This window comes from Oncorhynchus masou, chromosome 3 (assembly GCF_036934945.1).
Source record: "Oncorhynchus masou masou isolate Uvic2021 chromosome 3, UVic_Omas_1.1, whole genome shotgun sequence".
NCBI classification, from domain to species: domain Eukaryota; kingdom Metazoa; phylum Chordata; class Actinopteri; order Salmoniformes; family Salmonidae; genus Oncorhynchus; species Oncorhynchus masou.
The window spans coordinates 36,777,450-36,801,320 of NC_088214.1; the positions used below are offsets into that span (position 1 = coordinate 36,777,450).

The 23,871-nt window shown below is 41.9% G+C and overlaps 2 protein-coding genes across 6 annotated transcripts in view; both read right to left on the reverse strand.

The window, feature by feature from the left end:
- Positions 1-13,544, reverse strand: part of LOC135515646 (cyclic AMP-dependent transcription factor ATF-6 alpha-like) — a 45,857-nt gene extending 32,313 nt beyond the window's left edge. For 2 of the 5 annotated variants that reach the window (XM_064939325.1, XM_064939316.1), the window contains exons 1-9: positions 13,365-13,544; positions 12,706-12,803; positions 12,563-12,620; positions 12,086-12,165; positions 11,901-11,985; positions 11,407-11,610; positions 9,686-9,882; positions 2,093-2,278; positions 1,429-1,520 (exon numbers count right to left, since the gene is read on the reverse strand). In XM_064939325.1, coding sequence (XP_064795397.1) covers positions 1,429-1,520; positions 2,093-2,278; positions 9,686-9,882; positions 11,407-11,610; positions 11,901-11,985; positions 12,086-12,165; positions 12,563-12,620; positions 12,706-12,803; positions 13,365-13,461 — 1,097 coding nt within the window. In that variant the 5' untranslated portion in view covers positions 13,462-13,544. Of the gene's footprint in view, positions 1-1,428; positions 1,521-2,092; positions 2,279-9,685; positions 9,883-11,406; positions 11,611-11,900; positions 11,986-12,085; positions 12,166-12,562; positions 12,621-12,705; positions 12,804-13,360 lie in introns of all 5 variants that reach the window. The other 3 variants (XM_064939306.1, XM_064939333.1, XM_064939298.1) reach the window with 3 other exon arrangements.
- Positions 13,545-15,408: 1,864 nt separating this feature from the next.
- On the reverse strand, positions 15,409-16,287 carry LOC135507214 (dual specificity protein phosphatase 12-like). The gene is made up of 3 exons (XM_064926808.1): positions 16,172-16,287; positions 15,971-16,079; positions 15,409-15,573 (listed from the first exon to the last, which is right to left on the reverse strand). Exons 1-3 carry the CDS (start codon positions 16,285-16,287, stop codon positions 15,409-15,411), a joined length of 390 nt encoding a protein of 129 aa, XP_064782880.1.
- Positions 16,288-23,871: the final 7,584 nt, after the last annotated feature.

The following is a 23,871-nucleotide window of genomic DNA, read 5'->3' on the forward strand; positions in this document are numbered from 1 at the left end:
AACATTAGTAGAGTATTAGAGCATTTCCCTTTGAGGACAGAAATGTTCTGCAGTGAATCAGTCACACACAGACACAGACACACACATACACAGATCAAAAATTGTTTCCCATTTGACATTTTGATGTTAACTTAGTGTTTAATTTTTTATGAATCCATAAAGGCTCGTTTTTATCAAAATGGTCAAAATGCCTACACAAGCATGAAATAACCAAGATGGGCGATGAAGACAAGAGGAAGAGTGATCTGAATAACAGATCAGGAAGCAAAGCATTGGTTATAGTGGCCAGACTACAGACCGAAAACCGCACAAAGCTTAACTTGGTGTAGGAAAGGGAAGGCACTCTTGGCTAAACCACACAAACAAACACACACACACACACACACACAAAAAAGACACACGGCCATGCGCGCACGCACCCACAGCGAGAGAGTGAGAGAAAAGAGGATAAACCGTGTGGTCTCCTACTCGAGCCAAAACAATACCAGACACTACAGATCTGAGAGCGGTGTTCAACACAAAGACACATGTCGTCGGGCTCCTTATATAGACAAGTTGTGCAGCAGTGTCAAATGAAATCAGTTACACAAAAAATAAAAGTACACCCCTCAAATTCCTGCAAATGAAAACCAAACGTGGGAGTGAAAAAAAGACTCAACTCAGCAGCAGGAACTTATTCATTGAAAAAAAACATTTCATATTGACTTGAGCTATGACTGGAAACACTGGTGTTGTTTTTATTAAAACTAGTCTCACCATGAGCAGGAAACATTAGCGAAAGTTCGCTCAGCTCCTGACTGGGGTTTACTGAACAAATACTTGTGAGAAGATTTAAAAGGGACATGTCCATTCAGAACAGAGTGGTAGAATACATTTAGAGTCTAAAAATGAAATAGCATCTCCAGGCTGTTTCTCCGAACCGGCCGGCCAGCGTGGAAGGGAAGCAACGCTCCCACATTCCTAGTTCTGGGAAGCTTGAGCGTATGGAAAACTCAGAGCCCCTCTCCTCTCCCGACTCACATCCAACTTTCCGAAGCCTTCCTTCTTCGTGAGGGAATTTTTTGAGGGGGGGGGGATGTGGCCTTTTTTCCGAGACATTGGGGGGAAACGCCTAATTTATAAGGCATGTTGGTGAATTATCCAACTCTGGACATAGCAAAGAGCTGACTGACCGACTGTCTGACATAAAATCCACCCATTGATAGATCATTCATTTGCATAGATGAACATATGTAAATGTGGTTGATGTTAAGTCTGGAAACTAGTGGAGAGAGACTCAAAAACATTGGTAGTGACATATACTACAGTGACACACTGCATGAGGGCTTGTGGAGGGTTGTCGTGACACACTGTATGAGGGCTTGTGGAGGGTTGTCATGACACACTAGTGACACACACACACACACACACACACACACACACGCTCACCTTATGGGACCCGTGTTGAGCACAAAGAAGACCAGGACGACCATGAGGCACACAGCCCGTCTCTTTGGAGCCGTCACCTTCAGAACAGTGTTCTGTGGAGTAAGAGACCAATCGACTGATTTCACCTAGCTGGATCTACGCAAGCTATGCATTGGCACAAGTGTTCACCTATCGAATCGTTAGATCAGTGATTACTTCAATAAAACTAATCAACCCTTAGGGCCTTGCCCCTGTGCACTTGCAGAGGTCCAAGAGGATTGGATAGGTGTTAACAATGTGGCGAAAATCCCATCTCGCTTACCATAGGCCAAGGTGGGGTTACTGCCATATTGCTTAATGCTTCACCTATGAATTCCTCTGAAATCTGATCTTGTCATATCAGATCCAAAAAGGGATCAAGGGATTGATCAAGAGCACAAGGGACGAAGCAACTTCCTGGAATTAAACACATCCCTGCTCTTCGTGCTGTCTGAGCCTGTGGCACCGTTCAAATAGATTCAAAAACGCAACCCTTCTTTAAGACAATCACTGCTATGTAAGTGAGTGAAAAGGACAAGTCATGGTTTCCACCCCACTGTTTCCACATATCTTACGTTTTCAATCTTTCTCAAGCTAAGAAGGAACGGTGCAATTTGAAGGTTTTCAAACCCGGGCCGTCCCTCACCTCCGTGAGAAGTCCGTCCAGCTGGGTCCTAAGGGATCCGTTCTCCCGGAGCAGCCTCTGGTTCTCACACAGTGCCCCCCTGAGACGGGCCTCCAGAGCCTGCTGGGCCTCTTTCCTCCTCAACCTGGACAGCGTGGCCGAGTCACGGTTCTTCACCATCCTCTGCTGCCGCCGCACCACACATGCCTGGACAGGTGGAGAAGGAGGGACTGATATAATGAATGTGACATGGTTACAGTTCAAAGTTACCGCACATATTCAGCATACAGTTGAAGTCGGAAGTTTACATACACCTTAGCCAAATATGTTTAAACTCAGTTTTTCACAATTCCTGACATTTAATCCAAGTAAAAAGTCCCTGTCTTATGTCAGTTACGATCACCACTTTATTTTAAGAATGGACATTTCTGAATAATAGTTAGAGAGAACTATTTATTTCAGCTTTTATTTCTTTCATCACATTCCCAGTGGGTCAGAGGTTTACATACACTCAATTAGTATTTGGTAGCATTGCCTTTAAATTGTTTCAATTGGGTCAAATGTTTCAGGTAGCCTCCCATAAGCTTCCCACAATAAGTTGGGTGAATTTTGGCCCATTCCTCCTGACAGAGCTGGTGTAACTGAGTCAGGTTTGTAGGCCTCCTTGTTCGCACACACTTTTTCAGTTCTGCCCACCAATTTTCTATGGGATTGAGGTCAGGGCTTTGTGATGGCCACTCCAATACGTTGACTTTGTTGTCCTTAAGCCATTTTGCCACAACTTTGGAAGTATGCTTGGGGCCATTGTCCATTTGGAAGACCCATTTGTGACCAAGCTTTAAATTCCTGACTGATGTCTTGAGATGTTGCTTCAATATATTCACAATTTTCCTACCTCATGATGCCATCTATTTTGTGAATTGCACCAGTCCCTCCTGCAGCAAAGCACCCCCACAACATGATGCTGCCAGCCCCGTGCTTCACGGTTGGGATGGTGTTTTTTTCGGCTTGCAAGCCTCTCCCTTCTTCCTCCAAACATAACGATAGTCAATATGGCCAAACAGTTCTATTTTTGTTTCATCAGACCAGAGGACATTTCTCCAAAAAGTACGATCTTTGTCCCCATGTGCAGTTGCAAACCGTAGTCTGGCTTTTTTATGGCAGTTTTGGAGCAGTGGCTTCTTCCTTGCTGTGCGGTCTTTATGTCGATATAGAACTCATTTTACTGTGGATATAGATATTTTTTGTACCTGTTTCCTGCAGCATCTTCACACGGTCCTTTGCTGTTGTTCTGTGATTGATTTGCACTTTTCACACCAAAGTACGTTCATCTCCAGGAGACAGAACGCGTCTCTTCCCTGAGCGGTATGATGGCTGTGTAGTCCCATGGTGTTTATGCTTGCGTACCATTGTTTGTACAGATGAACGTGGTGCCATCAGGCATTTGGAAATTGCTCCCAAGGATGAGCCAGACTTGTGAAGGACTACAATTATTTTTCTGAGGCATTGGCTGATTTCTTTTGATTTCCACATGATGTCAAGCAAAGAGGCACTAAGTTTGAAGGTAGGCCTTGAAATACATCCAAAGGTACACCTCCAATTGACTCAAATAATGTCAATTAGTAAATCAGAAGCTTCTAAAGCCATGACATCATTTTCTGGAATTTTCCAAGCTGTTTAAATGCACAGTCAACTTAGTGTATGTAAACTTCAGAACCATTGAAATTGTGATACAGTGAATTATAAGTGAAATAATCTGTATGTAACCAATGTTGGAAAAATTACTTGTGTCATGCACAAAGTAGATGTCCTAAATGACTTGCCAAAATTATAGTTTGTTAACAAGAAATTTGTGGAGTGGTTGAAAAAATGAGATTCCAACCTAAGTGTGTGTAAACTTCCGACTTTCACTGTACATACAGTATGTGGTCCACGTGAGAATCAAACCCACACCAACACCATGCTTAACTCCACCTATTCCGAACAAACATGAAGAATTCAAAAAGGATGTCCGCAACACAGCAGAATTCAAAGATGATATGACACGAGTACATTGGCCTTGGCATGCAGATGGCATTGGCTGTGTGTCTACAAAACCAAATCTGGTGACACCAGTTACACCAGACATAAGCCATTTCCGGCAGTAAACCCTTTTGGACGCCATCTTGACTGTTCAGACAGAGCAGGCTATTTGTTTGTCTAACACAGCACATCACACTCAGTCACATACTCACTCAATAAAACCCAACAGGTGCAGCTGCTGCGAAAGGTGGAAAAAGTGACCCGGAATCATCAATTACAAGCTGATAATGACTCCAGCATGTTTCCCCAGAACGGACCTCATACGTCCTAACTTCACGCACGCTCGCACATGTACAGACACACACACACACACAGCCTTTTTCCATGTCTGAGTGGGCTGGGAGATGTACGGACATTGTTAGGACGCCGACATAATTAATGGTGGGATTATTTAAGAACGGCCATCCAGGGAGAGAGAGAAGGGGACAGGACATTCTCAGTGTTAAATAATGACCCATAGAGGAATGCTCCTGCAATGTTTTAGGGAAAAAAATTATATGAATCAATTGATACAGGATAAAGTGCACAGGTTAGTCCTACCAGTTCCATTTTATTTTTAGAAGGCAGACAGCCATTGTTTACGTAAACTCAGAGCCAGACACTCAAGAGTCTAGTAACTGGCATACATTCTGTTGTCCTCCAATGCCCTCTCAGAGTCTTTCTACCACTGAGCCACAGACCACAGGAGAACCCTGCTATAGCATTCAAACGGCTTTGTCTGCTGCAGCCCATTTCTGAGGCCATGCGTCATAGCATTTCCAACAGCACAGATTTCAGGGCTATGCAAATTCAGACCACACATTTTATTTGGTCTCCGTTGAGGGGGGAACCCTGCCATCGGTGACCTCTTGGGAAAATCGAAAAGTGCATGTCTGGTTACCCAATAGTGGGGTTGGAGGGTGGGGTACATGTCCTGCAAGGGGAAAATGATACCCTGCCTTTAGTAAGTACTACATTGCCAACAGTACAAACTCCCCCTCCTCCACAATGGTAGACTGTCAGCAATCTAGCACTTCAGTGACTGTGGGGTAAACTGGGAGTTGGGAACATAATCTGAATACGAGGCTGAACATTAGAATTATGTGAAACAATGAGTTTGTTCTCTCAAGAGATGTAGATTAGAGCGTGGTTGTTGATTGGAGGATGGGATGTTTGTTATTGTTGATGTAAAACTCTGGACAGTGGGGGGGAATGGGGAAATCAGCAGTTTTTGTGTGGTGAGATAACATCAAGCTCGGAGGACCATGAAGTTATTGTTTTACGGTATTGCTTTAAATTGCCCTAGCCATTTTTATGCAGTGCCTTTGTTAACAGACTACTCCCAGACATGAGTGCGGATGCATGCACAAGCACAAGTTAATCTTAGAATTGGCATCTACCTGTGAGGGATGTCTACTTTGTACTAGTAAAGAAATTGGTTTTAACAGTACCCAAAGCCATCCAGTGATTTTATTTTATCATGGGAAAAGAGCTAATGCGTACAGCAAATACTACAATGTGGGTTTGATTGGATTAAGCCATACGCTACTGTACTGTACACAGACTTACAGTACAGTACATGAACAGGATGTCTTCAAAGATAGTGAATTACGTTCCAGCAAAGGCTTTTCGAGCCTTCTCCACCATGAGCCATATAAATGATCTATCTATCTATCATCCCTACTGTACTAGTCTGTTCATTTTTCTGAATCAAGATTTTTTCTTTTTTAACTGCTTTTTGAAAACCATTCATCCTATTCCTTGGCCGTCGATTCCAGTTCCCAGGAGCATCAAGAAGACATTTTGGCAGGAAGTTGGCCTCCTAAATTACACTATGATTATCTAGCAGCGTCTCTGCATAGCCTCCCCCTGCTTTGTAGAAGCACAGCCATAAATTGATATGAAATGTAATTTGTCAAAAACAGTGCAGCCAAGCCAGTGATGCTACTACAGTGCATTAAAACAACAAGGAACATGGATTATGTCAGTGAGAGGCTAAATTGGCAGTGGCAAAACTACAGGGTCCTACATAGATTACTGTAATGAGTCGCTCCATGTAATTTCAGCAAGCCATGACACCCACCATCTCTGATTGTTCCGAAATCGTTTCTCTTGTTAGAAAAAGATAGGATTAGCATTCCTGAAACGTTATTTTGTTAAAATGTCATTTTATTAATTTATTGCACCCATAAAATGGGCCATTTTAATATATAGGGTTCAGATATTCAATAAATATAGTACCCAACATCTGATTTGGACCAAACGTCTTCCGAACAATGATTAAGGCTTGAGGAAACACCCCCCCCCCCATAAAAAAAACAAACATTCAAAAGCTACCCACGGAACTCCCACAACCCCATGCCAATCCAACCCCAACAACCAGTATACAGTATCAGTTCTCTATGTTTGATAATATGAAGCTGAAGCTTGGAGTAATGCTTCTTCATACTATGTAATGTATTCCCTGTGAATCTGTCCCCCCCACCCCCCCTATTCAGAGAAATTTGTAATTGAAGTTGCTCGCATTATTTACCATAAAGTAGTGTACAAGTTCCAGGTTTTACCCACTGGATGCCACAGATCCAAAAAACATTACCAGATTCACAGGGAATACATTACATAGTATGGAGAAGCAATATTCTAAACCACAGCTTCATACTACATGTCAAACTTAGATAACTATTACTGAATACTGGTTGTTGGGGTTGAGATTGGCATGTGGTGTGAGAGTCCATGGGTGGCTTTTGATTTCTCATGTCTTACTTATTAGCAGGAAGAAGTTTGGTCCAAGTTGTATTTGGGTACTACATTCATTGACTATTATCTGAAACCTATACATTTTAAATGCCAATTTGGGTGAAATCAATTTGCCTAATTTCTGAGATCAAATTATATTTCAACAAAATAACTACAGAAATGATTTCAGAACAATCCGAGTTGGTGGGTGTCTAAATCCTCTTTCTTGTGCGTACCTTTTTGGAGAGTAGCTTCCAGCATTGTGTTCTGGTTTATTCCATGATTTATTCACTCAAATTAAATGCACACAGTGGTGACACGTCTAGCCTAAGTCATATCTTACTCCAGTCAACATCTGTGCTCACTCAACAAGCCTGGGTCTGCCCAGTGTCCATCCAGACATCAGGAGGGAGGTGGGAGTCATCAAGAGATATGGGTGTCTACTGCCTGGGGGGCTTGGTGGTCCCAGACAGGTGGAGGAGGGATGAGGCTGGTAGTTAGGAGGGCAAGGCCACTTTAAAACCCACAGGGCCTGAGAGTGGTCAGACAGAAATGGAGCACCTGGATTTTTACTGTGGTAACACTTACCTGGAGGAGTTTGTCTCACGGATGCAACATGCTGTCTCACGGATAGAACATGTTATCTCACGGATAGAACATGTTGTCTCATGGATAGAACATGCTGTCTCACGGATAGAACATGCTGTCTCACGGATAGAACATGTTGTCTCACGGATAGAACATGCTGTCTCACGGATAGAACATGTTGTCTCACGGATAGAACATGTTGTCTCACGGATAGAAAATGCTGTCTCACGGATAGAACATGCTGTCTCACGGATAGAACATGTTGTCTCACGGATAGAACATGCTGTCTCACGGATAGAACATGTTGTCTCACGGATAGAACATGTTGTCTCACGGATAGAACATGTTGTCTCACGGATAGAACATGCTGTCTCACGGATAGAACATGCTGTCTCACGGAGAGAACATGCTGTCTCACGGATAGAACATGTTGTCTCACGGATAAGAACATGTTGTCTCACGGATGCAACATGCTGTCTCACGGATAGAACATGTCTCACGGATAGAACATGTTGTCTCACGGATGTAACATGTTGTCTCACGGATGTAACATGTTGTCTCACTGATGTAACATGTTGTCTCACGGATGTAACATGTTGTCTCACGGATGTAACATGTTGTCTCACGGATGTAACATGAGTAGAGTGATGGGGTCTGTCCTTATGTGGTTGGTAAGTTAAATATTTATACCATCAACATTTTGCAGCCTAAAATAGGTCAATAACATGATGTGGTGAGGAGAGATTGGAAACATCTCAAACAATGTTTTCTTGTAACGTAGAACATATATCTGAAACGTATACCTGTCTCATAACAACTGGGATATTTCAGCTTGTTCTTAAAAAGTTCCCTCAAGTGAAGATATATTTAGGTTTGGCGTGTTGGCACAGTGTTGCATCATCGCTGAGTAAATGTTAGTGGTACTGGGGATGGAGTGCTGGTGCCTGGTCGTTCATGTGACATAGGAAAGCCCCTCACATTAGGCTACTCACCCATTCCAACAAGGTGACATAAGGACAGCTGGGGTGACTGGTTTATTTAGCCTTGTCTTGAAGAAATAATAACGTATAACAGTTAACCACAGTTTAGGACCATGTGTAGCACTGTGGTAGTGAAAATTATTTTATTTTACTTTTCTAAAAGTGAAGCAAGTGGATAAGCTAAATATAAAATCATTTTTTAAATATCTTATTATTTAGGAGGCAGGAGTTTCTCCAATAAAATGTCTAATTATTATGTCTGTGTTAAGCTACAAAATGTGGGTTTTACAGTGGTAAAGCTTAGCAAAAATATTTCACCCATTAGTAGCCCTAGTAATTGCTATCGAGTTGTTGGCTCAGTCAGATTATTTACAATTTGTCGACCATGACTGGAAATTATGATAATTAAATATTTATATAGTAAAAGAGACTTTTTTTATTTAAATAATAATAATGTCCTACTTCCTCACTATGATGGTGCTATTTTCAGACCACATCATGACCCTAGCTAAACTCTTAGACAACTTCAGAGAATGAGAGGCTGTGATAGGTTGAGCTACATTTTGAATATATCAGGGCTAAGGGATGATATTAGGTACAAGGCGAAGCCAGAAACAACGGTCATGTTTTACCGGTGATGGCAACGATTGCTTTATCTCCTCTTTGGTTTGAAACAGGGAGATAAATCACCCATCTTCATGTAGGCCTCCTTGTCCTCACGCTCTGGGCACAGCCACAGACAGTCTTTTCAAAAGACCCATTCAGACATTGTGCCCTGCTCAGGTTCCCAGGGGGTTAAAGGTCAAACACAATTGATTACCAGCCTTACATGAGCCCCCAGAATGGGAGGAGGAGGAAGACTATGTTGTGTTCTCCCTGACCTGACGGTTGGTCCGTCAATGTAAGCAAACCCCCCTCCACACACACAAAATCCATCCTTGTCTTCTAGCAAGGAGACAAGCCATGACACAGCAAAATGCTTGATTTCAAAGAAAATTCCTGGCACTACATTCCGGCCATCACATAGCCACGTAAGCTTTGGAGATGGCTAACAGTTCTAACACATAGTGAGACTCAAAGAAAGTCTGGAATCAAACAGTTTCCATTGGCAAATTGCAACAGGATGTCTATCCAGCCCTTGGCTTCCAATTTGGATACTTAATTTCATTGCAATTAATTAGACTGAAGTAATTAAATTTGATAGAAAGCAGACACACGGAGGTCAGATCCATTTCAATGTCAAACGTACCTCAGTGTTCACTGCTGTGCTGTGATAGGTCACCGTCATAGGATGGGCATGGCCAGTGAGGGCAGTGGTCCCCATGGTAACATGGGGGACAGTTGGCATGGTGACCACCTGGTTGGTGACAGCGAGGAAGGCAGGGGCTGGGGAAGTGATCTGGGGTCCAATCACCTGTTTCGGCTTGAGATGCATTGTGTGAACTGCTGATGACAAAGACCAGATGCAGATTTAAGAAATAGTTTAACCCTTCTGTCTGTCTGTTTTAGCCCTGTCCCAGACCTGGATTCGCTTTAGGCTATGGCATGACAGAGTAAGACGAGTTAAAGCGCATGCAGATCTGAAACCATCCCATGTCCCACTGGGGCCTTTTCCACTTAAGAGTACATCACTGTAATAATTGATGGATTACTGTCATAGTAAACAGCATTTTTCAGCTGGGGAACATGTACAATCGGCTCTCTACAAAGCTCATTTCATACGATCAGACCTGGATTCAGATAGTATTCTATTTTATCTTCTTCCTAACCAGACTGTAGTTTTTTTCTCACCCTCACCCACGATCACTAAGGATGTCTGGTCACCTGTATGGGTTATGGACCCCCCCCAAAAAAAAAAATTCATCAACACCCCGAATTCATCCCACTAAAGGTCCAGAGTCAGACTCTTGTTTAGTGCTGAAAGCCTGTCCCTCCCTCAGACCCCTTCAGTCCCCCGAAGACCCATTATCAAACAATGAAGCCCTGCCACAGTCGCCTTCAATGCCCTGGCTCTCGTGAAGTCTATTGGAGTGTAGTAGGGAACTGCTCCCATGCTAGTTAATCTGTAATAACACATGTAGCCCTAAATTCCTATTGAGGTTAAAGTATTTTAGTCAGGCTACTAATGGGCCATGACATTACTGTCTCAGAGAGAACATGGATGACTACTGTGAATAGAGACCATCGGAGGAGGTGAGTAGTTGTACTGATGACATCAAGGCCTATACAATGGATGTATCCGTTTGATCATTGGCATATAAATTAGGGTTACGGCAGTTACTGTTGATATGAGTGTGCTTTGTGCTGACGTTCATGAAATATATCTTTTTAAACATGAATATTTCCACACAGTGGTTTTCAAACTCTGTCCTTGAGGTTCCTGCAGGGTATACACCGGCCGGTCATAAGCCACAGTGTTGCTGTAATTGAGGAGGAGGCAGTAGTCTTCTTTGAACAAGAGACAACAGACTGAGGACACCTTGTGGTTAAGAGCCACATGTGCAGTCATAGAGGATACAAATGCATAGAACTGTTCCACTTTCATTTTGGATGATGAGTCGGCTTTTACTTTTCTTTCAAATGCCACAATTGGGTATATAGACAGCACTTAGACCACTTCAGATAGGGAAATGGGTCACTTTTTTATTTGAGTCATTTAGCAGAAGCTAAATATACAGAGCGACTTACTGTAGTGAGTGCATACATCTTCCACTGGTCCCCAATGGGAATTGAACCCACAACCCTGGCATTGCAAACGCCATGCTCTACCAAATGAGCTACACGGGAGCAAGTCAAAGGACTATTGGACTTTGAGCAAGCCAAATAACCTGAATTACTTCAGTGAATAAGACACACCAATATAGATGGACATTAATGACAACAAACTGTGCACATTATTCAAATCCCCAGTAAAGACATTTGATTGTGTGAAGACAACACAAGCCTACAACAGAATTAACTTTCTCTCACCAGTAGAGGGGGCAGTAGCATGGACGGTCACAGGCGGTGGTGCCTTGACCACTGAGACCACAGTCTGTAGGCTAACGGGCTGGATGACAATGGTCCTGGTTTTGAGAAAAGGGGCCACAGGCTGTGTTAGAGGGACAGAAGGGGGCGGTTTGGGCTGGATTGACACCCTCTGGGGTGGGTGGGCAGGTCGCTTGGTAGGCTTGGCTGGCAGGAAGAGAACGATAGAATAAGAAATCAATTTTAAAAAAGAGTGTGATAAATACATTCACATTTACGTCATTTTGCAGACGCTCTTATTATGAGCGATTTACAGTAGCCAGTGGGATAAACTATAATATGTATATAACCAGACAGGTCCAATGCTTTTCTGAAGATAAAAAAAAAAAAAAAAAAGCATCCAACATTTTGACATACACGACACCATATATCCACCATATTGTTACATATCAATGATTTATCATGAGTGTTTTAGCTGACCTGAAGAGACGTCCTACCTCTGGGAGATTGGCTGACCCACTTGTGCATTTTCTTTCCAGGAGTGAGCATTGTCGGCAAAGGCTGCACAGACACGGCATCCTCCTGATGGTAGGGATTTGCATGCACAAGAGAGAAGTGAGTGAGACTCGTGAGTGGTTAGCCTTCTACTTAACCCAGAGTGTTATGTGAAGCGTAGACTTACTTTCAGAGACAGCGGTGACAGTGAGGAGGTATCACTGAGTGCTGATCCAGGTGATAGGGAGGACCCAGGAACTCCAACACCTGCCAACGTAACGATAGGAACTCAATCCAACTATCTGTCAGCAGAGGCATCACATTACAGTGTCTCTTCCTCTTTAACGTCCCGTGTGAATGTATAGTCATTCTACCCAACACAGTACGGGGGGGGGGGGCCCTCACAGGTGCAACTTTCCCACGCCAAAGACATCCACCTAATGTCTACTGACATGGGGGTGACCAGGAGACATAGAGGGACTGTGTGTGTGTGTGTACTGTGTGTGATTTCTAATCTATTACCAGGAAGTCACAGGGTTCTGGGAGGGTTTCTGACAGTCGTCTTCACTTACTTTGCCTTGGTATGGGGCCAACAACCCAATCTTGAGTCATGGCTGTTATAGGTTAACTGAAAGTGACGCAATGCTGGTGATTTTTTTTTTACCTGTGCAGCAAGCGTCAGTATCTCCACTGGTGAAGGATCTCAGATTAATGTCATTCACCTGAGAAAGGTGCAGTCTTGTTAACTGTCACACAGTAGGATAATAACACACAGCATTACATAGAGGTTGAAATGTGTTGCACTACCTCTTTCAGTGCTGTTTCATCACGTGGTGTGAACTCGAATTCTTGAAGGAGTTCCTCTGCATCACTTAGGTTCTCAAGTTCTTCAAACAAGTTGATGTCTGTAACAACGTTGCAGGAGGAAGAGATCCGTGAAATATTACAACGTCGCTAATTATATATGTTCCAAGGTTGCAAAAGATTATTCAAACGTTCCAAAGTAGCTTCAATACATTCAAAGATGCAGCAAGATGGGGGGGAAGTTGCTTATGGCCATCTCAGTCAAAACGTTGGGTTTGTACTGCTGAGTATGAGCACCAAAACGCATGTTATATATTGAACACAGCAGTGACTGAATTTGGCTTGAGCTCACCGAAGCCGAATACCAGCCCTTCAAATGTTCTGTTTGAGCCCGTTCCTCTTATAGAATATCACCTCAAAAGTATTGTGGAGCTCCTGCACATAAATGTAAACAATACCGGCACTTATTTTATTCCAGGTCAAGCAGTGGAATACGTACACGGTTTAATTATACTGTTAGGTGGCATCTCATTTCCTGACAGTCAATGAAGTTGCACGCGATGATGTATATAGGGTTTATACACATCATTGGTCGCATGTAGCTAGCGTTTACAACACAGCTATTTATGTAATAACAAAGATTAAATAAGCATCGCACCTACCCCATTCACCATCCTGGTCAATGCAAATATCCGCTAAATCGCTGGCAAAAGGGCCATACTGTGAATTACTTTCTAAATCCAACCGTAACTCTGCCATTTCGCTAATGTTACGAATTCTCAAAATCGTCACAACAAAGAATACGTGGTCACATTTCCTTGTTTGGCGTCGACTTTCCACCATAGAGATAGATAGAGCACTCATCTTTGTATCACTGCTAGTTTAGCATATGTGACAACATGGGCTATCTCAATTTTAAAGTAGTTCATTTTCTTCTTTATTGGGTATTTGCTCCCAACCCATAGAAATCCCCACCCAGTTCGCTACTTTAAAATGGTGAAAGCCCTCAATGGCAATCTCCATTTTAAAATAGTTATAGCCATGATGAGTCCTCTATCTATCTCAATGTTCTCCACTGTAACCGCTGTGTAATCCTCTGTGTAAACCAACACGTCCTGCTATTAGTACGGACCACGAAGAGGGACATTTGGCTACAAACCAAGTGTTCTCAGAGGCTGTACCAACCAAGTGTTCTCAGAGGCTGTTCTTGACAAAACACAACAACTATTTGAACTAGCAGCACACCTGACATCCACAATTTTAACATAGACTGTAACTTCATCATGTGGATTATAAAAATAAAATACATGGATATAAGTATTTGGAAGTAGAAGGGTATCCTTCTGGTAGATGTATGTTAAGACAGAAATTCTGAAATAAGACATCTATTCCAGATACACCATGGAGCTCAACAGGCATATTTACAATTATTGTAATCTGCTCTGATCAAACATTTTAGACCTTACTCAATGGATATGTCTGTAGTAGAAAACAACTGTAGGTGTCCTGCAACGTAGACAGACACCTATGAAACATTTACTGGTACACAGGGGAAAATGGGGACAGCTATTCTGACAGCTATGTAGTACTTTATTATTATTGATATAAATCATCTTTGTCATTTTAAATGTCCTTGATTTGAGTGTGGCTATCGGATCCGGCTCCACGAGGGGGCAAAAGGTGCATAACCCCATCAGTTGAAACTTATGCCCTTAGTTTTATGTCACTATATAAAAATAGCAAAAAAAATGTAAATGATTGAGTGACAGGTTAACGCAAAATCAGTATCTACACCGCACTGTGTCAGCACAATGGACAGAGCGTGCCCCGGTGTGCTTAAGGGGGCTATGGAAAGCCCATGGGGTGGTTAGGTATGACTGCTTTGGTTTTCCATAAAAAGCAGGGGGAAAACGCTTCTCATTTGTGGTAGGATAAGTAAATAATGTGATACACCTCTGCCTTTAATATTTGATTTTGATTTATAAATGCGGGGTCAAGTTTACCGTTGAAGCTGCTTCACTCAACTCTGCCCCATGCCCCACCACTACAGAGTGCAGTTACCTTCTTAGCCAAGGATTAGTGTTATTAGCCTTAGCCTATTTAGCTAGCTCAAACCAGCTAATCTGCCACAATGGCTATCAGAAATTGATGATGCTGTCGAGCTCCAGTTAGCTCCGCGTGAGGGGCTATTATCCTGGCGATGCTTATTGAAGGGTAGTTAGCACCCTTCAACAAGCACGGCCAGGATAATGACTCCACAGCCTCCTCCAATTCCGACTGTTCCTGACGATCTTGGAACAGAGGAGGACTCATACCCTACCCGCAAGTTTTCTGTCCATTTTTTTTCTCCATTTAATAGCAACTGGTTCATAGGGAGAGAGTGTCTGGATTACTCGGTTACTGCAGATGTAGTATTTTGTTTCCCATGTCAAAAGTTCTGTGTCAACAGGTCTGAAGCCTATATTCAGTCCCAAAACAGCCTTACTTTAGTTTGTAGGGTGCTGTCCATTGTGCTGATATAGCGAGGCAAAGACTGGCTACAGATTTCGCACCGACCTCTCACTTCAAAATCATTCAATCAATGGTCTCGGACTCTCGGCATTTGAACTTCATGTTTATTGTGGTAAAAGCTTCATATAAGCAGAAGTCAATATAATTCAAATCCCCTAAAATTGTTCCCCTCACTGATTTCAACTGGCCCCTTAGTCACTTTATCCTGGTGCCGGATCTGGTGGCTATACTAATGTGTTTAATTTCATCCACTCTGTTTTTATGCATCAGGAAGGCAGGAGTCACCCATCGACTACAGGAACATTGCTCCCCACACCAGTACAATGAGCCCAACTTTGAGGTGCACTTTGGGCACAAGAGCTGAAAGAAAACAAGGGAGACTTTGAAGACACTTCATATAACAAGTAAACGCTGAGTTAGTGGTTTTCAATGGTAGTCATCAAGGAGTCCCATTTGTAGGTTTTCATCCCCACAAACCTATCATTCAGTTTGAATTCTGTTTAATTAACTCATCTGCTAAATGTAGTTAGTCAGTAAGACTGCTTTATATTGTGTTAAGATACATGAATACAAAATGATAATACCAAATGTTCAAGCATAATAAGTGCACAAAAATTAAATGCATTCTTATTTCACACTGAACAATGTGACAAAAATGGACATAAACTGATAATAATAAACAGTCCCAAATCTTCACGGACATAACAGACCCTACTGTTGAATGGTATAAAAAACACACAGCTTTTTTAAACTTTACATCAGGTTTAAGTTGCTGGAGTTTGGTGTATGCATCCCCAAAGTTCATTTTGTGACATTTCACCAAGTAAGCAGTCACCACCGCCGCACTCTGACTTTGCCCTACATGGCTAAAAAAAAAACTAAATTAAATGTCAAATGCATGTGAGGCTATCATCATGATGTGCATTAGGCGACTCCAGATTTGATAGGGCTCGCGCACCAATGCACAAGGACAGCTTTTGATGCCTTGCAAGCATCGCATATGAAGAGGATGCAATCATCCAGGTGGCTGAGTAGGTCTGTGGAGGACTCATCCAGGGCATGGACACGCTTCATCCTAAATGACCCATCGGGTGAAGTGGGCTGCTCTGAGTCCACTGTACGTATGTAGGTAATGCCAGCATTAGTCAGATCCTGGGCATCGTTTAGGTCGGATGCCGCGCCGATGTAGACTCCATCCTCTAGCCGAACATTGGCTTGTCATCAAGGATTTCTCTGGGGTAGAAGACCAGTGGCACTGAAAAGACTGTGAGATGCATGACTGATATAGAGAATATGGAAGTCGTTAGCTAGCTAACTGGTCATTTTTTACAAAAATTCCGTACTAGATAGCTATGTTCCTGATAATCAAACTATAACGTTTACAGTACCAGTCAAAAGTTTGGACACACTTACTCATTCAAAGGTTTTCTTTATTTTTACAATTTTCTACATTGTAGAATAATAGTGAAGACATCAAAACTATTAAATCCTGCAGCCACTACTGGTTCCTCGTCATCCCTGGTCTCATCTCTGGACTTTGTCACTGGGCTCCCTCCGTCTGATGGTAACACTGTCATTCTGACGGTAATCAACAGGTTCTCCAAGGCCGCCCATCTAATTTCATCCCTCTCCCCAAACTACCTTCTGCCAAGGAGACGGCCCAGCTTATGGTGCAGCATGTCTTCCAGATCCATAGACTCCCGGTAGACATGGTCTCCGATCGGCGTTCTTGTCTCAGTTCTGGAATGCATTCTCCACCCTTATTAGGTCATCATGGGTACTGTCACGCCCTGATCCGATTCACCTGTCCTCGTTATTGTCTCCACCCCCTCTAGGTGTCACTTGTCTTTCCCAGTGTATATATCCATGTGTTTCTCTCTGTGCCAGTTCGTCTTGAATGTCCAAGCCTATCAGTGTGTTTTCCTGCTTTGCCTTTTCTCCTTTTTCTAGTCCACCCGGTTTTGACCCTTGCCTGTTCTGGATTTTGTACCCGCCTGCCTGACTATTCTGCCTGCCCTGACCTCGAGCCTGCCTGACTATTCTGCCTGCCCTGACCTCGAGCCTGCCTGCCACTCTGTACCTCCTGGACTCTGATCTGGTTATGACCTTTTGCCTGTCCACGACCATTCTCTTGCCTATTCCCTTTAGATTTATTAAACATCTGAAACTCCAACCATCTGCCTCCCGTGTCTGCATTTGGGTCTCGCCTAGTGTCATGATATAGCTAGCTGATCTTCATTATGTCAACAGACCAGGTGGTGCAGGAACTTCAGGTAGCTTGCAACCAAGAGGTTTTGAGTTCAAATCTCAAGTGCCTCCCCATGTTGTCACATTTATTTCACAAGAGATCATGTCACGTAGTTTCATGTTATCACGTTGCTTCACATATTGTCACATTAACGTCACGTGTTCGTTCACATGTGAAATGTACAGTTGAAGTCGTAAGTTAACATACACCTTAGCCAAATACATTTAAACTCAGTTTTTCACAATTCCTGACATTTAATCCTAGTAAAAATTATCTGTCTTAGGTCAGTTAGGATCACCACTTTATTTTAAGAATCTGAAATGTCAGAATTATAGTCGAGCGAACTATTTATTTCAGCTTTTATTTCTTTCATAACATTCCCAGGGGGTCAGAAGTTTACATGCACTCAATTAGTATTTGGTAGCATTGCCTTTAAATTGTTTCACTTGGGTCAAATGTTTCGGGTAGCCTCCCACAAGCTTCCCACAATAAGTTGGGTGAATTTTGGCCCATTCCTCCTGACAGAGCTGGTGTAACTGAGTCAGGTTTGTAGGCCTCCTTGCTCGCACACGCTTTTTCAGTTCTGCCAACACAGTTCTGCCAACATTTTCTATAGGATTGAGGTCATGGCTTTGTGATGGCCACTCCAATATCTTGACTTTGTTGTCCTTAAGCCATTTTGCCACAACTTTAGAAGTATGCTTGGGGCCATTGCCCATTTGGAAGACCCATTTGCGACCAAGCTTTAAATTCCTGACTGATTTCTTGAGATGTTGCTTCATTACATCCACATCATTTTCCTACCTTATGATGCCATCTATTTTGTGAATTGCACCAGTCCCTCCTGCAGCAAAACACCCCCACAACATGATGCTGCCACCCCTGTGCTTGACGGTTGGGATGATGTTCTTCAGTTTGCAAGCCTCCCTATTTTTTCCTCCAAACATAACAACGGTCATTATGGCCAAACAGTTCTATTTGTGTTTCATCAGATCCGAGGACATTTCTCCAAAAAGTACGATCTTTGTCCCCATGTGCAGTTGCAAACCGTAGTCTGGCTTTTGTTATGGCGGTTTTGGAGCAGTGGCTACTTCATTGTTGAGCGGTATAGGACTAGTTTAACTGTGGATACAGATACTTTTGTACCTGTTTCCTCCAGCATCTTCACAAGGTCCCTTGCTGTTGTTCTTGGATTTGTTTGCACTTTTTGCACCAAAGTACATTCATCTCTAGGAGACAGAACGCATCTCCTTCCTGAGTGGTATGACGGCTGCGTGGTCCCATGGTGTTTACACTTGCGTATTGTTTGCACAAATTAACGTGGTACCTTCAGGCGTTTGGAAATTGCTGCCAAGGATGAACCAGACTTGTGGAGGTCTATAATTTTTTTCTGAGGTCTTGGCTGATTTCTTTTGATTTTCCCATGATGTCAAGCAAAAATGCACTGAGTTTGAAGGTAGGCCTTGAAATACATCTTCGGGTACACCTCCAATTGACTCAAATGATGTCAATTAGCCTATCAGAAGGTTCTAAAGTCATGGCATAATATTCTGGAATTTCCCAAGCTGTTTAAAGGCACAGTCAACTTAGTCCATATAAACTTCTGACCCACTGGAATTGTGATACAGTGAATCTGTAAACAATTGTTGGAAAAATTACTTGTGTCATGCACAAAGTAGATGTCCTAACTGACTTGCCAAAACTATAGTTTGTTAAAAAGAAATTTGTGGAGTGGTTGAAAAATGAGTTTTAATGACTCCAACCTAAGTGTATGTAAACTTCCGACTTCAACTGTACATACACTACCGTTCAAAAGTTTGTGGTCACTTAGAAATGTCCTTGTTTTTGAAAGAAAAGCCAATTTTCCATTAAAATAACATCTCATTGATCAGAAATACGGTGTAGACATAGTTAATGTTGTAAATGACTATTGTAGCTGGAAACTGCCATTTTTTTATGGAATATCTACATAGGCGTGCAGAGACCCATTATCAGCAACCATTACTCCTGTGTTCCAATGGCACATTGTGTTAGCTAATCCAAGTTTCTCAGGAGTGGATTGACCCAGTGCACAACTGAGCAAGAGGAGAAGTACATTAGAGTGTCTAGTTTGAGAAACAGATGCCTCACAAGTCCTCAGATTGCAGCTTGATTAAATACTACCCGCAAAACACCAGTTCTCTTGCTCAGTTGTGCACCGGGGCCACTCACTCGTCTTTCTCTTCTGGTTAGAGACAGTTTCTGCTGTTCTGTGAAGGAAGTATTGCACAGCTCTGTACGAGCTCTTCCGTTTCTTGGCAATTTCTCGCATTGAATAGCCTTCATTTCTCAGAACAAGAATAGACTGACAAGTTTCAGAATACATTTCTTTGTTTCTGGCCATTTTGAGCCTGTAATCGGACCCACAAATGCTGATGCTCCAGATACTCACCTAGTCTAATGAATGCCAGTTTTATTGCTTCTTTAATCAGAAGTACAGTTTTCAGCTATGCTAACATAATTGCAAAAGATTTTTCTAATTATTAATTAGCCTTTTAAAATTATAAACTTGGATTAGCTAACACAATGTGCCATTGGAACGCATGAGTGATGGTTGGTGATAATGAGCCTCTGCACACCTATGTAGATATTCCATTAAAAATCAGCCATTTTCAGCAACAATAGTCATTTACAACATTAACAATGTCTACACTGTAATTATGATCAATTTAATGTTATTTTAATGGTCAAAAAATGTGCTTTTCTTTCAAAAACATTTCTAAGTGACCCCAAACTTTCAACGGTAGTGTACATCATTGGTTGTGAATTGCTCTTTAACTCTAGTTCAATTCTTGAATTTGAATTTAATTTGCCACACCCACAACCCATAGGAAGCAGGAAGTAGAATTAAAGGAAGTAGAATTCAATGAAATTCCAATGGCTTATTTATTCTACACTATACAATTTACATTCTAAATAATTATAGTGGTCTGGAAATATTGTTGTCTATTAATTCATCTTTTTTTAAATATCAGCAAAAAATGCATTTTCCATAATGCATTAGATCAAACACTGCCATATGAAAGGGAACAAACTAGCATCTTGTCACAATGAAAAATACTGTTCAACATCTCAGAGTGAATCAAAATAATATTTGAGAAATGGTATGTGTATTCTCTTTGCATTAATAAGTGGCAGATCCTTTTGATAAAACAGTTATCAAATTAATGAGACTTTCATGTTTCATGTCTCAGTTGAATTAGTTTGAATGGCTTTGAATTAAATTCCACTTCCTTGCTGCTTCCTGTAGGGTGTGGTCAATTCAAATGGACCTCAACCCTGCCTAATTATGCTAGCTATGTTAAGGGAAAGGGAGAGCGGGAGGAGCTCAGTCATTCATATAAAGAGACGCGCGTGCAATTATTGAACTGGGAACATTTTCACGCGGTGAGGAATTTTACAACATAACGTCACAATCAGAATGATTGGAAACTATTTCACGCTGCAAAGATTTTTATGTTACACGGGGAACTTGGGCTGCAGGAGGTTCCTTTTTATTTTCCGTGTAACTCAGGGATGTATGTCGGCTACTGTTTTGGTGGTATGACAATACAATACATTTTGGTCTTGGGAGATGCTGCAAATATGAGATTTGCAATTTATGTGAACTTGCCTAAAAAAATATGTTTAATTCAAAATTCAATGCAAATATTATGATTATACATAGTCTTAAAATTTGACCCCCCCCCCCATGTAAGATGTTTTTTTTAAATTGTTTCAATAGGTGGCAGCAAATATACATATTAAATGGATGCGGTGCTCTACAGAATATCTTGATAACTGTCAAAGAGAATATTCATTTATAACCATTTGGTCCACTCAACATAGAGGGTATGGATTCACAACACATGCAACAACAATTTGAAGTGTTTTTTGTTTGTTGTGAAAATTATGATTCAGCAGGATATTCATCAAACTGTCAATATAAAATAGTCACTTGTTTACAAAGTAGACTGCATGTGTTATTGTATACTTTACTCTATATACTTTACTCTGAACTCAACAACACCCAGTTTGTTATTGATCAAATCTGATCTTTTGATGATAGTCAATGTCTGCTCTCCAATTTCAGCGAGCGTCTCCAATAAGCCTCTTGACATACATTATAAATAGTACAGAAAGCTGTTCCTAGTGGGCATGACAACAGGGTTTGGCTACCCTCAATTTATTGCCCTTGCTGAAAAGTAGGCCTTCAGTGTCCAGTTTGGACATTTCATCTTGTTTTGGTCACAGGAAACGCTGTGATTCTGACAGTAAAATATGACGATGCACTTTCATATTTCTTTCCCACTTCCTTTTTCCCACAAGTATCTAAAAAATTGAGTGTTATTTGCTAGAAGTGATACTGCCCTTTTGCTTGAGGTTGGACCTTCTTAAATGTGATGTGAAAGCTGACACGATGGCATTTGAGCAAGAGTGACTCACTCTCCAAGGGCCTCTGCAGCCTTGATGTGGACTCGGGCTTGCAGAGTGGCTCTGATCAAACAATCATAGATATCACACGTTTGACAAATCTGACATGCATTTGAACCAAAACATTCATCCATACACCAAGCTGCAGTAACAGTGAAACTTGATGGTGTAGTCAGTAAACTGATAAGCTGGATGAATGTCTTGCAACATAATGTGAACGCAATCAGAGTGATATACATACATGTAAATGGATAGTTATATGGATTTGTATACAGAGTAGGCCAACAATAACTTATGAAAAATCTTTGCCATGTATGGCCATTTGGTCAAGAGCATCCTCTAAAGGAGATGATATTTTTGACATACGTTTTCTTTTCGGTTAAAGTAGATGAATTGTACACTGATACGCAAATAAGATCTGTCCTAGCTAAAAATCTTTGACCTGTCATCAATCAGGCGGTACTGGCAGGGAGCTAGACTTCCAGTAAAACATGGTGTGCTTTTTTTGTGTGACCAACTCTGTTGACTCTTACATTGCATATAAACAGGTCACAGCTGTGCTGGGCTTTGGGTGTAAAAGTCGACACAGCCGATTCCAGACCAATCGTGGGCCCCCCTGCACCGTGGGTTCTTCTAATCCCTGCTGGGCGGCTTTCCACTTCTGTTCATCCCCTTCTGTCTCCCTCTATACCTTGACACGACGAAGCAGGTGTCTCCGGGCCCTAATCTGATTGGTCCCTTCAGGACAGCTCCATCTTAACCTGAGTTGGTCTCGGCGAATCCCTGATCCAGCCGCCTCTTTTACAACCGTGGCGCTAAGCCAGACCGCTGATCCGATATTCTTTGCACGCATATACGATGCAATGGGATGGGATTATTGTGACATTTTCAGTTCATTGGTGTCTAATTGGTGTATATCTTTTGTTTGGGAGACATTAACCATCATTTCAAATAGTGATTGTGGTTAATCTTAGGTCAGTTAGGACTGGACCACATCAACGCATCCTTGCGTGGTCTGGTCTGATTTACTGTAATTACCTATGTTAACCCTCTAGAACCTGGGGATTAACAGGTTAATACAATGTGGAGACAGACCGTGTTCCCTTTGAGCTAACACCTGTAGAAAATGGATTAGGACTTGGAGGAGTCACCATAGGAGCCACTCATGTTTCAGAGGCCTTCTGGAGATGAATGGCCTTCTCACTGGGCACCCACCCACTGGTTGAATTGACATTGTTTCCACGTCATTTCAATGACATTACGTTGAACCAACGTGGAATAGACGTTGAATTGACATCTGTGTCCAGTGGGTTGGTCCTTGGAGGGGGTGGAAATAAAGAAGGTTTTCATGGTTCAATGTTATAGGAAAAGACTAAGACATAAAACATTGTAAAGAACGCTGCATGTGGGCTGACCACCACTCTTGAATAGCAAAGTCCTACATACATGAAAAGTACCTCGTTACTCATGGTCACCTTATTAAATATCATCACAGAAAATATATGGCACAGACATACTGTAGGTTCCTAGAGTATTGCTATTGTTGATGCCAAAATATTTGAGATGGGAATATGTGAATATGAAATTCCATTGAAACGAAAAGGAGACTACAAAATACTATTGTGGTAAATGTTTCAATCTTCTTCTGTAACTGCTGTACCATTATTTGTAGATTGAGCATGGTCAGGAATAACCCTGACCCTAATTAATTGTGATATGCAGTATTTAAGGTACAGTCGGCACATGGCACATATGCTTTTTCCTCCAAAATGCCAGGATATCCCTTGCTCTCCTTTTATTATCCACTGCTACATTCTGACCTATTGTTGTCGCAGATTTTCACTGTCATTGTACTTTTGAAAATAATTATTCTGGCCACTATCTTGTTTATAAAGGAAGAGGCTTGAGTGTTCCTCCAATTTGGCAGCGGGTGGGTACTCTCTTCCTCTGTTAGTTGA